This window comes from Peromyscus eremicus, chromosome 13 (assembly GCF_949786415.1).
Source record: "Peromyscus eremicus chromosome 13, PerEre_H2_v1, whole genome shotgun sequence".
Taxonomy (NCBI): domain Eukaryota; kingdom Metazoa; phylum Chordata; class Mammalia; order Rodentia; family Cricetidae; genus Peromyscus; species Peromyscus eremicus.
This window is the reverse complement of record NC_081429.1, coordinates 26,412,404-26,426,373: the sequence shown is the minus strand read 5'-3', so window position 1 is coordinate 26,426,373 and position 13,970 is coordinate 26,412,404. Positions and strand designations below refer to the sequence as shown.

General features: G+C 49.3%; 2 protein-coding genes across 6 annotated transcripts in view; one reads left to right on the top strand and one right to left on the bottom strand.

The window, feature by feature from the left end:
* Emilin2 (elastin microfibril interfacer 2) overlaps positions 1-5,881 on the top strand; it is a 56,317-nt gene extending 50,436 nt beyond the window's left edge. Inside the window, exons 5-8 of the mRNA XM_059278781.1 lie at positions 978-1,346; positions 2,132-2,164; positions 2,787-2,915; positions 4,921-5,881. Of these exons, the coding sequence (XP_059134764.1) occupies positions 978-1,346; positions 2,132-2,164; positions 2,787-2,915; positions 4,921-5,258 (869 nt within the window). The 3' untranslated portion in view covers positions 5,259-5,881. The remainder of the gene's footprint in view (positions 1-977; positions 1,347-2,131; positions 2,165-2,786; positions 2,916-4,920) is intronic.
* Positions 5,882-10,975: 5,094 nt separating this feature from the next.
* Lpin2 (lipin 2) overlaps positions 10,976-13,970 on the bottom strand; it is a 79,121-nt gene continuing 76,126 nt past the window's right edge. For all 5 annotated transcript variants that reach the window (XM_059277907.1, XM_059277906.1, XM_059277904.1 and 2 more), the window contains 4 exons: positions 13,340-13,492; positions 12,865-12,979; positions 11,790-11,893; positions 10,976-11,490 (listed from right to left, as the gene is read on the bottom strand). In XM_059277907.1, the coding sequence (XP_059133890.1) occupies positions 11,346-11,490; positions 11,790-11,893; positions 12,865-12,979; positions 13,340-13,492 (517 nt within the window). In that variant the 3' untranslated portion in view covers positions 10,976-11,345. The remainder of the gene's footprint in view (positions 11,491-11,789; positions 11,894-12,864; positions 12,980-13,339; positions 13,493-13,970) is intronic.

Genomic DNA, 13,970 nt, shown 5'->3' with positions numbered 1-13,970 from the left:
TATCCCCCTGCTCAGCTCCCAAATGATGCCAGGACAGTCACACCATCACACCTGCTTACTGCCTGCATCCATAGTGGGGTATCCAGCCGTCCTCCTTGGCAGAGCTGAAATGGTGGTTACTCAGATCATTCTGTGGAGCTTATCTCATGAAAACTGGTCAGAGAGGGCCGAGGAATAACTTTTTGCGGGTGCTCTGGAAACCTGCTCTTGAGTGGAAGAGAAACATGTGTTTGACCTACAATATATGTTTTGTCATTGTCACTGTCCAGCTCTAGGTGCTGGGACACAGCAGGCACTAGACTAATAGGAGAGGTGGACGGCCTTTGCATTTGCAAGTGGTATGTTTTTAGATGCCCTGTGAGCACGTAGCAAGGGCTTGTTGGAATTCTAGTTCCAGGAATGTATTCTTGGCTGCGTCACTGTGGTGGCCACCACAGACATACATGAAGCAGGAGGTTCCCCTCTTGGGAAGTCCCTCGCTGGTGATCTGAAAGTGTGGGGAAGTGCTGCTGCTGCTTTGAGGTCAGTGCCAACTACAGGGGCAGCCAAGGTTCCCGACATCTGCCTGGGCAGCCCTGCGGGAGCCAGCAGTGAAGCCCCCAGCCTGATGAGGAGGCTAACTTGCTTTAGAGACTGTGGTAGCCAATGGCATTGGATCCTGGTGGTAACGTGAGTGATCTGTGATGTGAGCATGCAGTGAAAAGATAGAGTGCTGGGATCAGGCTCTTGCAGAGCGTCGTCATCTACAATTGAGGCCCCAGCTGTCTTCCCAGCTCTCCCTGGCTTATCGGAGGCAGTGTGACTCTAGTTCCTTCAGGAGATACCAGGCCAATGACCTGAAGCTGTGGCATCCTTTACATCCTGTTGGGGACAATGCCTCAGCTACACAGGTGTTCGTAGCTAATCAAGGGTTATGCCATGGAGGCCTCACACTGGGGACCTGGAGACATTTTAACTTTTTCTTTCTCGCTGTTTAGCAGAAGAACCCTCAGAATTACCCCAGCCTCCATCTGGGAAGACCCCACTGGAACCCACCAGACCTTCAGAGGAGGCCCCCACTGAACCACCCCACCTGACCCCACCTCCGGAGGACTCTTCCAGACCACCACCGACAGGCCAGCGGCCAATCTTGCCCCAGAGGCCGCTGAAGCCGCCCCCTCTGCCTGCCTGGCCTGGCCGCCCAGGGCTGCCCTACCTGCCTGGCTCTAGTGGGGTCATCATGGAGACTGGAGAAGCTGGGCCTCCAGGAAGGATGGTCATGTCCGGAAGGGGCCTGCCCCAGGGAGTGGATGGACAGATGGGGCAGGGGCCCATTCCCAGCTCGGAAGGCTATGCAGGTGCCCCAGGTGAGTCCACAGAGGGCACAGGAGGGCAGACTGCTCTAGCCTACGCTTGCTGTTGTGTGCTGTGGGTCTAGAGTTCTACCTTTAGGGGACAAAGGTCAGCGAGGTAGCTTCTAAGGGCGCTAGAGTTTGGAAGAAATAATATAACGGCCATGGGTGAGAAGCAATGACACCGACAGTCAGAACTGACGCCATCTCTCCCTGTAGTCCTCCCAGCAGCACCCAGAGGCCAGTGTTGGTGGGGTCTGTTCCATGTGTCTGGAACACGGATGTAAACAAGCACACCTGCTGGGGACAATGCGTAGTCCCTTTCCAATCAGATGAGGTTGCCCGGCCTTCAGGAGCACCCAGTCACTGGCAGGGCAGGGGTTAACTCCTCCCAGAGGTCTGATACATCAATAAACCAGTTCAGGACCAGGACTGTCTGGTGAGATGGGACAGTGGGGAGGAGACACTTGCTCTTTCTTAGCCAGCAGGGCTGTGGCCATCACAGTGGCTTTTCCTAAAACGAGTCCATCTTCTGTTTTCGTTTCATGGATGCTTATGCACACATCTAATGCCACACGGTGTTCAGGTGGAGGAAGGTGTATGAATCTGTGGGTGGATTCGCCTTGCCTGACTGCTTGTACTCCTGTCTAAGCATAAGGTGGCAGGTGAAGAAGCCATCTCAGCTTGTGTCTGTGCTCTGTTTCTTCAGTGACCGAGACCCAATCTGAACATTTTGGTGAAGGGAGAGAGTTCTGTAACATACCTGTTCAGGATCTGACACCCCACTCTTTGTTTTCCAGGCTACCCCAAGTCACCTCCTGCAGCCACCTCAGGTACGTCCACTCAGCATCCTGAACCGAGTTGTTCCCCTTGGTGGTCTCTGCCCTGCACTTCCTGCCCCTTCCCTCCGGGCTGTGGGCATGGGGAGAGTCTGGAGCCCTGCCCTTCCACACCCAACAGCCCTGAGGTCTGTCCTGGCCTCTATGGACTGAAAACCCTCCAGAGGCTCAGAGGCAGGAATTTTTCCTCCTACACCTTCTCTGTTCATGTTTTCCAAAGGGAGTACTGGGTGGGCTGGGCCCTGTGTGGGCCTGAGGAGGTTTCTGGGGCCCAGGCTTTATTGGATCACAAGCAACTCCCTAGCTGATGCTGTTGATGTACCCAGCACCAGCCCCTGACGCAGCACACAACAGTCTCACCTACAACTGCATTCTTTCTTACACACATACCAGCTTCCTGTGTGCTACTCTAGATACACAACCCCCTTGGGGCTTTCATACGAAGCGTCCACGTGTCTCTTACACCTGTCCGGTTCCCCAGTTTCTCTGTACTAGCTGTTGGTCTGGGAAGGGGAGCCTCTAGACCGTCGGCAGGAGGCAGAGCTTGTACCCCTGTCTACATCAACACTTTGAGAAGACAGGCCAGTCCATGTGCTCTTGCCTCTCTCTGCCCTAGGGGTGCCACTGCCTGCTCTGGTGTCCTTTTCAGCCGGTCTTACCCAGAAGCCTTTTCCCAATGATGGAGGTGTCGTCCTCTTTAATAAGGTGCTGGTAAACGATGGGGATGTATACAACCCCAACACTGGTGAGTGAACTGGGATTCTGTCTTGTTTCATCCAAATGCAGGTATCTGCCCCCCTACCCCACTCCACCCCCGTGCTGCTTTATCACCAAACCTCCAACTCCTGGGCTGCAGGTGCAGGAGGGAGCACATGGCCCCACCACACTGGACACCAAGCACGCTTTATCTGCCAATCATCAGAGGCAGAGACTCCCTCAGAATCTTGTGTTTATGATGAGAGGCAAAAAAAAAAAAAAAAAAAAGGCTCTGCTCTCTCTGGAAGGGGCCTCACACACTGAGCCAGAACTAAAGTGTGGCCTTTGGGAGTGTCTGCAGCACTCATGCCTGTTTCCAGGGAACCCTGTGAAGAGTGTGGTGGAACCTGCTACAAGCTGGGACAACATGGCCTTCTTTCCCTTCTTCCAGTTTGCACCGTCTCACACACCTGCTCTAGCCACCCCCCCCCCATGCTGGCAGAGACCCCTTCCTGACAGCCAGACATGGAGCTTTCCTGCCGCTTAAAGGCAACAGTTCCCTCCTCCGCCCATCGCTGGCCACCCAGGAGGATCCTGTCTGGACCATGGCGCCGTCTCCTTGCCTTCAGCAGCTGCTGCTGCTGCTGTTTGTGCAGACAGGGTCTTCATTATCTTCCTGGTAATTTTTAGCCATTCTCTCCACAATTCCCTGCCTGGTTACCATCTGGCTAAGTCACACTGGTTCTGAAATATCAGTTGCATCTAAGTCACTGGCAGACCTCAGAGAAAGAATTGAGGTATCCAGACTGTTTGGAGCAAAACTTAGCCATCTTTCTAATCTAGGCTTAGAGGCTTTGTGCCAGAGTTGGGGGTTTTGATTGAGAATGAGGGGACTCTTTCACTTCTGGCTACGGTGGTTGTAGGGATCACTTGTCCACTCACATGGTGATCTTCACAACAGGCCAGCAGTTACCATTTTTTTTTTTTTTAATTCCTAGAGTCAGTCTCATGAGCAGGTCGGCACTATCAAGGAGGTTCATGTAATGGTGAGCTAGCCTTGCTCCCATCAGACAGGCAAATAAAAGCTTGGCCCAGTACACTGGGGCCTGATCTGTTCTCAGAGTCAGGCACTTCAAGATTCTAGGAGTTATAAACAGGATACAATTTAAATAGTAAGCATGGAAGGGGACAGGGTGACCTCAGGCCGACTTGAAGGCTAGGCTCTGCATACAGCGGCCCAGGACCCTGCCTCCCTGGGATGGAGGCTGAGTGGTCCACCTCTAGCCACTTCCTTTGCTTCCCAGGTCATGTGGGCACTGCATTAGTGGCCACAAGTGGCTATCACCTGTACTCAAGAGGTTGAATCTCCTAGAGGAGGAGAGTTAGCACGGCCTCCTAGGGTGGTTCAGTGTCTGCATCTTGTTGAGCTGGGCAAGTTTTCTTTTCAGCAGCTGTCTCAGGAATTCGTTCCAGCAGCCCAGCTTTTGTGTGTACACAATGAGGAGAAATGCCCCAAGAGACATCCAGGATTTAGGAAGGTGCTTTTTAACACGGCGGGGCGGGGTCTTGGTCCCAAGTCTTCAGGTAGCACATGCTGTTGTACATGGCAGAGCAGGAATGTTGGTGGAACTGGCTGCTTATCCCAGCAGAGTCAAGGCCAGTTTCTGCTTTCTAACCTGCTGCTATGTTTAGGGAAGAAGAATCACATTACTCCAAGCCCTGGGTTGTTGGAGCTCTGCTCTTCTGGATGTTACAAGCTTAAGACAGTGGGCTATGAAATGAGGAACACGTCGGTATGAGCTGAGTGGTCTGCACTCAGGCCCTGCAGCTCATACCAATGTGTTCATTTCATAGCCACACTGGAGTTCATCTTCATAATGAAAAACAGGTGGGGGTAGGCGGCACAATCTCCCAAGCGGCCAGCCTTCTACAGGTTTGCTGACTAACCATCCTCATTTGTCCGGGACTTTGGGCGCTAAAACCCAGGGGCAGTAAGAGGAAACTTGAAGTGGCACCAACCCTGTCAGCTCACCTGTCTGCCTGGCTCTTCCTAGGGATCTTCACAGCACCGTACGATGGGCGCTACCTGATCACAGCCACCCTCACCCCCGAGAGAGATGCCTATGTGGAAGCGGTCCTGTCTGTTTCCAATGCCAGTGTTGCCCAGCTGCACACAGCTGGGTACAGGAGAGAGTTCCTGGAATACCATCGTCCTCCTGGGGCTGTGCACACCTGTGGAGGACCAGGAGCCTTCCACCTCATTGTGCACTTGAAGGCAGGAGATGGAGTCAACGTCGTGGTGACTGGGGGCAGGTTGGCCCACACAGACTTTGACGAAATGTACTCCACCTTTAGTGGTGTTTTCCTGTATCCTTTCCTTTCCCACCTTTAGGGAAGTCAAGAGGGGAAGGTTGTAAAAACTCCAAAGCTTTAATATATTCAGTTTATGCAACTGGAGCACTGGTCTAGTTTGCTACACACACTCCACCTGCCCCCAGGATAAAGGTCTTACCTCACTGTAGAGACTGCTACCCCTTAGGAGTTTACAGGCAGCCTTGGAAAGTGACACATGGTTAATGTGGCCCCCATTTTTCTGGAACTCTAACTGGGCAACGAGAAGACTTGGCAAGTCCCTTTGGCTAGAAGCTGGCTTCTCCTGGGCTAGGCCTATGCGGTGCTACCTGTGGAGGTTCAAGCTGCTCCCCTGCTGGGCCTGCTGCAGCTGGAGAATCTGTAGTTGGCCTTCACTGGAGAACACTGGAGCGGATGGTTCTCTCTACACTGCACGTAGGAGAATTTAAACACTGAAGTGCTGATGTGGCCTGGACCCAGAGTTTAATCTGGGCTGTCCCACACTTGGCTTGCTGTTCCCGTCTGGGACTCATCTCTGCTCACCTGGGCCCTGCTACAAAGGGGGATGTAACAGACATTATTTATGAAGCTTGTTGGGCTCCTTAAATGACATGTACAATGTAAGTGCAAAGACAGGGAGCATCAATAAAGATGTCAAAATCACTTTATGTTCCTTTTCTTTACCTGATGCCTTATGGTTAAAAAAAAAAAAAAGCAACCTAGAGAACTTTTTATGACTGTGTAAATTAATCCCAACCTTTAAAACTGCTACCTGCCAGCTTCCAGGCTGTACACATTTGGGTTTTGATTTTGGCTGGTAAACACAGGCCAGATGTCCTTGAAGGTCAGGGCCTACCATGGTCCTGCAGCTGAAGAGGGACTCTGTTAGGGGTAGTGATCTGGTTACAGGCTAATGAGACTGACTGCTCATTGCTCCACTGTACAGCTTACTGGCAGGGACAGCACTACAAACTCTGGTTCCTAAGCAACAAGAGGCCCAATAGAAAATGGATGGCTGGCTGGAAGCTGAGATCATCTGAGAGGACAGGCAGATTAGTCTAGGAGGCCAAGCATAATTCTTTCCCAGGAGGCATGTAGCTCAGCAGCTTTTGCTAACCAGCTTTGGAAAAAGCTTAGCCAGCACCCGTAGGAAAAGGTACAGGCAGGGAAACCTGAGTTTCAATAGCCTTGTCTTGCTCTTAACCCAGTTGGCACAAGAGGCTAGTGCTATAAAAATACCTTGGGTTTCAAGGGTTGTTGGAAGGCTGGACCTGGACTGCACATTTTAGAGTTCTCCGTTTCGACAGCTGGGGAGCTGGCTACAGAGGCGACCAGAGTACTCTTGCCTGTCCTAGCAATGACTCACGGAAAAATCTGAAGCAGCAGTGTTTTTAGGAAACCCCAGCTGGTGCACATGCGTGCTTTTACCCTTTTCCCTCACACTCTTCTGTGAAGACCTTGTTCAGTGCCAAAACGGCCAAGTGCTCAGTGGCTGGAAGGCAGCGGCCTGACAAGATGCATGGCCACTGTGTTCTCTCGAGCATCAAATACAACTCGGCCCTCCTGTGTGTGTGACTTGACTCCTTACTGGCAAATGTGCACTTACTCCACTGTACCTGGTGGATCTAGAGGGGTGAGCCCGTGTTCACTGCAGGACAAAAGGGAATGAAGAAAGCCGGATGCCAGCCCATGCAGGAGACAGGTCAGGATAGCCAGGGCTTGTCTGGGGGAGGAGAGTTTGGAGCAGCCCCCCTAAGTCACCACACCCCTCAAGTCATGTGCCCATGAGTCAGGAATGAACTGAATTTAAGTACTTACTCAGGCTTAAGGTTTCAATGACCTATGAAGAATTCTGAGACAGGGTCTTGTTACGTCACCCAGGCCGGTCAAGCAGTCCTCCCATGCAGGGACGACTAGCATGCACCACAGGGCCACCGTGTTCAGGGTACAACTTCTGAAATCAAGGCGCTGTTGGTTACTGAGAAAAAGGGCAGTACTTAAGGACTGGGGCATTTTGCCTGACATGTACCACCACCAAACGGGACTGTCTGAATGACTAAAAACTGCTGGTAAATTGAACCCCCAAAGAGGAATGCAAGTCTGTTCGTGGTGTATTTTAAGTCATTTCCAGATCAGCACGTGGCCAGCATTTCCAGTGACAACTGTTCTTGCTTCCACACACTGGCAGCAGGAAAGGGAAGTAGACACCTCAAGTCTAGGCCTACAGCTCTCAAGAGCGACTCTGGCCCCTATTCGCTTCCTAAACATCCAACTGTGTTCTCCTTATGCCATCTTATGACAGGGAGGAAGGACACATACAGATGACAGGGCTTTCCACTGCGCAGAGGGGATGGACAAACTGGGTCCTCTGAGCTCATGAATGGATGCCTACTCTACTCTCACAATACTTTAAACTGCTCTGAGGAAAACCCCATTTTTCTTTTCTAATCAGACTCTTCCTTTCTAGGCCAAAGTATACCACCAAAAGACCTGGGGTTTCTCTCACCCCAGCTTCTCGTCATAGAAAAGCAGCATCAAACACAAAATGTTCATTAAAGGATCTGTGGTCCAACAGGTGTTGTAGTATCCACTGCCCGGTGATCTGAGGGATCACCTATGTGATGTGGGGTTGTGATCAAAGATCATGTCCACTCTGCTCTCTGATGGAAACATCAGGACTGTTATCTGCCACATACCTCAAAAAGGGCTTAATAAAGATGGGGTATTCAAGGCTGAGCAGGACTCCTGGAAGACTCTGAAAGGCTGCTGTGGCAGCCAGCCTAGAGAAATGATGTCTCAATCAATCCCTTCTTGGCAGAATCCACAAGGTAGAGAGAGGCATTAGTTCCTGTGGATGGACCTTTACTTCTGGAATCAGGGTTTACAGGTGAGCAACAGGAAGTTCCTTCCTTTAGACAATTACGTTAGCAAAGACAAAAATGCTATTCATATATGACTGATAATTGTACTTATCAGTCTCTGGCACCAATACAGATAAGATGGTCAAATGCCCTGTAAAGGAAAGAGCCCAGTGCACTCAGTTTATGTTAGTTTATTATTGTAACATTTGCTGTGAACATCAAACACTGCACCAAAACAGGAGCCGTTCATCTGAAGACATCTTACCATAACTGAGGTACTGCACTGTGGTTACGATTACACAACTTAAACTGCTAGTGACAGTGCCATCTAATAATCAAATACGTCATCAGATGAACACAATTATTAAAAGAGCAAGCTTTCCTCTGCCTTCAAATCAAAACAAAAAGTTTTCACCTGAAAGAGCACGCACTTCACCCAGTTTTAAATAACCCCCAGCATGCTCTCAAGCTCAGACACGCGGTGTCCCAGAGCTATACAATGAAGGTATAAGTTGAGCTCCCTGCAACGGCCAATTTGCAAAAAGAGAAGGTTGTTCATGTCATCTTAACCGTTTCTCTCTCTCTCATGGACGCCGTGCTTCAGGAGCACTACAGAAAGCTGGACCCGTCCCATGGGCAAAGGGGCTTCGAAGGACAGAAGCTTCCCTGCCGCTTGGCTCTGGTCCTTGTCCCTTCTATGATTTTTAGCAGCTTTAGTTTGGGGTCATCACAACAGGACATTTCTTTTCCCAACTGGAACTATACAGACAGGTTAGACCACAGGAAATGCAGTACTGATCACAGGGTTAATGTGCATGCTCCAGGTCCACATGTGCATCCCATAGCCTGATGCAGAGCAGCCATCAATTCTACAGCAGTGCAAGCTTCAACACTCAACATCAAAGCAAAACACTAAAGTCAGAGTGAACTGGAGGGCTGAGGGGCCACTTCACTATGCAACAGCTGACGTAACAACTCAGAGGCCAGTCCGCCAGCAGCGTCCCTTCAATATCACCTGTCACTGACGGCAAGGGCGAGACTGCAACAAGCCAGCTAAGGGTTTGTGTGCAAACACACTTGAAGGCATCTCTCTTTCACAGAAAGAACAAATGTCATTTGTAACAAATGGCAATGGATTTTCAGCACAAACCTAATACTTCATAACACTACAGTAATAGTAATCATCTACTTTCAGCGAGAAGACTCCTTTAAATAAGGAAAAAGAGTTACATTCATTAGCCTAAATACCCACTGATCAATCTGTAGTGACAAGTGCAGGGCTAATGGACACTGGGGCAGAAGGATCAGCACAGGTCAGGAGCCCCAGATCCTAAGCTGGGCCCTCTGAAAAGGCCCATGTGTCCAAAGAACAAGGAAACAGACTACCTAGGCAAAAACTCCATAAAGGGCAAACTAAAACAGTCTAAGGAGGAAACATGATAAGATTTTCTGTTCCAGAGATTCTACTAAGCTCAGGTTAAGCGCACACAACTCTCATTATTCCTTAAAAGTGTGCCTAAGTCCCAGGAGGTGCTGATTAGCTTGACAGCATCAGGTGCCATGTGGCTGCTTTAGCAGAATCTTACTTCACTAACTGGGAAGAATTCACACAAACAACCGAGTTTCCCTACTGCCTAACACAAATAACTCATGAAGGAGACATCAACTACTTATGAGGAAGGTCAGCACTGTGGAAGCCTGTATTGCCCCTTCTCTGGGAGCATGTGCCTCCAAGTGGTTTTGCCACTGAGAACTATGTCCAAAGAGGTTTTTTTTCTTCTTCTTTTATTAAAGAATTTTACCATGGTCTCTGCATTCAACTGCAATACTGAAATGAGGCAGGGACACTCAACTCTCCAATCTGGAAAATAACCACCCCTTTTCTAAACCAACTCTAGGTGAGTATTATTTTAGGTGAAGCAATCTAAAACACTGTGACAAGGCCATCCATCTAACTATAGGGCATGCAGAGTTGGAAGTGAAACCAGCTTTATCTGCAGCCCCCTCTCTGCTCAGAAGCATATTCCCAGTGGAGGGCTGTGACCAAGAACCACTGAAGGTCTCTGGGATGCCTTCTGCCAACACGTCTCTTGATGTTCGCACTGCAGTTGATTGTCCACACCCAGCTGATCATTGGTGCCATCTGTTCTGACATCTGACAAAAGCACTTAACTAGGCCAGTGCATGATGCTGCCAAGGAAATGTAAGGGTACCCCCACATTCCCATGGGGCCACATCTGCAGTGTCAACTGTGAGTTAGAGCTGACAGATGAGTCAGAACAATGGGCTGGAGCCACTGCTGAGGTGCTAGCTCTCAACAGGCACTCCATGACTCCTATCTCCCATGCCTCCAGGACTCATTACATGGCTGAAATCCAAATGACTGGTCAATGCCACTAGCCAAAGGCGTTTCCCCTGGCAACTCTGAAGCCCAGAATTTCAGAAACCCTGTCCTGAAATACCTACTTGCAAAGGGCCACTTATGCCAGGTGACATTGTCAGAGAAAAGGTAACAACTCCCAGGACCCAGTGCAACTGCCTTTCTACACTTGTAAGGTGAAGCTGCTGCCTTTTCTGTATTTTAAACCGATTTTTCACTCTTACTCCAGACATAAAATATGCATTTGTTCTTCTGGCTAGGTTAAAACAGTAACTTGAACAGCTTCTTTCTCACTGTGCAGCAGGCGCAGGTGAGAAGGTGATGATGCAGGGTGCTCTCCCCGCAAGCCCACGCTGGTCTAGTGGGGCTCGTGGTGCTGGCACACGAAGCAGCTGTCCTAGTTCAGTGTTCAAGAGTGGAGTGTCCTGAGGAGGACATGTACATGTAGCTACAACACTAACTGGACCTCTGGAGAAAGCCCTGGTTAGAGAGAGAAACGATCTCAACTGAGCAGTGGAAATTTTAACTCTTTACTGTGTGTAGTCATGTGCTGGTCCATTCTTTTTCAGTTTCTGACTTCTTCCATGTTAAGTTATGCAGGTGAGTGGTGCACAGCACACACCTCCACAGGAAGCATGTGAGGGACCCCATGGAATGGAGCACAGGCTTGTACCTCAGGCTGAGTCCCTTATTCCTCTGTCCAGGTGCTGAGTGGTGGCCTGGGAAGGTGAATGAGGGTGGCAGTGCCAGCTTCGGGGACCCTGTCCCTGTTCTGGAAAGCAGGTTCCTGACTGCCAGCCCCTGGATCTTCATCTGCAAGAGGGCCAGTTACCTTCCCTGCTTAGAGGTGAGTGACAGTGACCCCATCTTGCCATACAGGCCCTGTTCAAGCTAGGTCATCCAGGTCCACATCAGGGATTGGGTCTCGCCAGAAGCAGAAGGAACTGAACTCTGGGCAGGGAAAGGCAGAATTCTGTTCCTTACTGAGGAGTGGGAACACGTGTTCCACAAGCTCACTCAGCCTGTGATACCTGGAAGGGATTGGGAAGAGATACAAGTGTTACTTCACAACTTATGTCTAGCACAAAACCATGGGCTGTGAAGCTGGCTTTTCAGATAAAAGTAAGAGGGCTGCTCAGCATTTACTCAGAGCTCGGTCCTATCCCAGGATCCAGACTGTCTTCCATACATAAAATAACCAGAGATTCCTTAAGCCACTATCCTCAAGGAAAACGCTCACAGAGGTATAGCTCTGTTCCTCCTGGTTGGGCCCTGTCTCAGTTCTTATTTGTCCTCAGCTGCACCCTGGCTGCAACCTGAATGCACTTACGATGACTTGTTTCCTTTGGTCCTTTCTTGTATTAATTCACCCTTTGGATTCACGGTGAATATTCTACAGTCTGGAACTCCGACTTGTGTGTAAGCATAGACATCCTGCAGAAGAAACAAGAACTTAGCTGGTTCCTCCTAGCCAGAACCACTGCACTGGCTGAAGACTGAAGTCTTTAGACAAACCCAGAAAGTGCACAAGGAGTCACAAAACGGGCAGCAAAGGAACAAAGCAGGGTCCTCTGAGAACACTGAAGTAACATCTTTAGTACACCCAGATATGGAGGGTCCCCTCCCCCAACAGGATGCAGTACAAAAGGCAGGGTGAGAACTGTCAATGAAGAGGGAGTACTTGCACCGTGGTCCTGATGTGGATTCAAAGGCACGGCTCAAGACCAGTTAGAATGTGGGCAGAAATGACTGAGAAAATAAATTCAAAGTTGGGGGGGGCAGGCAAAGAACAATATCCTTCTGTATATACTCCTGGGGCCAAAAGCTAAGTACAGGACTTCCCCAGCTTCTAGGAAAATTTGAATAAGCCTGGCCCCTACTGAAAACCTGTAATCCTCGCTACTCAAGTGGCTGAGGCAAGATTTCAAGTTCAAAGGCTACTTAAGCTGTAGAACGAGTTCAAGGCCAGCCTGGGTAACTTACTGGGCTCTTGTTTCACCAAAAAATTTAAAAGGGGACTGGAGAGATACTCATGGTTAAGAGCACTTGCTGTTCTTGCAGAGGGATCTGGGTTTGATTTCCAGCATCCGTATGGTGCTCAAAATCACCTGTAACTCTAAATTCCAGGAGATCTGATGCCTTCTGACTTCCACAGGCATCAGGCACACATGTGGTTCAATATACATACATGTAGATAAAGTACTTATACACATAAAATGAATTAAATTTTTAAAGGGTTTGGAATAACACAGTTCAATGGTAGACTACATGGCTAGAATGCGCAGAGCAGCCATTTCCCTCTGCTTATAGGTCTGGCTTGAGAACTGTAACATGGCTATGCCCAAAATGCAGCTCTGCTTGAATTCTGCTCCCACAGAATCTACACACACTCCAAAGACACTTACGTTAGGACGGTTTCCAAAGGCAGCATAGAAGGGCTGCTTGGACGGGGCAAAGAGGTTCTTAATATCATTCAGACACTCAATTTTGAACTTCTCTGGTTTCTTTTCTATCACTTCCCTAAAGAAAAAGAAATACAAGCACCAAATTCAAAATGGTAGTTCTACTACAGTATGTTCTCGGACAGATCTTCATCCCCACATCACCCTCCTTTCTTAATCCTGGGCATGGTCAGCATCCTTCCTCTTTGGCTTGTTGGTCTCATGACAGAATATCTGGGTGATAACGCTTGTGGGAAGTCACACTTTCCTTCATCATCTCTGAGCACTTTAGAGAGCAGCAAATGAAGAAACAGACATTCTAGAGCCTGGGAGAGCCTGTCAAGAGTTCTGTCTGTTCACACACTCCACTGGGCCCTGGGCTCTAATGCTCCCCCCAACCCCAGCCCCCGGAGGAACCCAGCATAGGCACTGGGGCTACCTGTGGAAGGCAGAGAACAAACTGCTGGGAGACAGCATCAGAGGGCCTCGGGGCAGGATCGTGCCCTTGTCATTGACCCAGTGCAGATAGCCACGGGTCATGTCGGCCATGCCAATGGCACGTGCGGAACAGTATAGAAACTTGTAACCGTTCCTAAAACAACAAACACACATACAAACAACCTGGTTAGCCATGGGTTTTGGATCAAGGAAAGACAATTTTTTTCCTTTTAACAGATTCAAATTAAGGTCTTCTCATTTACTTTGAAAATGAGATTACTGACCTTAGAAAAAAAACCAGTTAGGGTTAGAAACATGGGAAAACCGGATTGTATTAAACTGCAAAGCCCTGACATAATGCATGCTGACCTAGTTCAGAAACAGACCCAGAGTGGACAGACCTGGACTATCTGTAAGGTGGTATCTGTTGTAAATGAACCATCTATGGGGCCTTATTCAGTCTGTAGGTCACAAACTATTCCACAGGACAGGGGGGCATAATCACACCCGAGTAGCTGACATATTCTGATTTTCATAAGATGGTATTCTCAACTCAAGTTGAAGATGGCACTATATATCTCCAGATCAGTGGCACATGGACATGCTAGGATCCCAAAAAGGATGGTATGGCT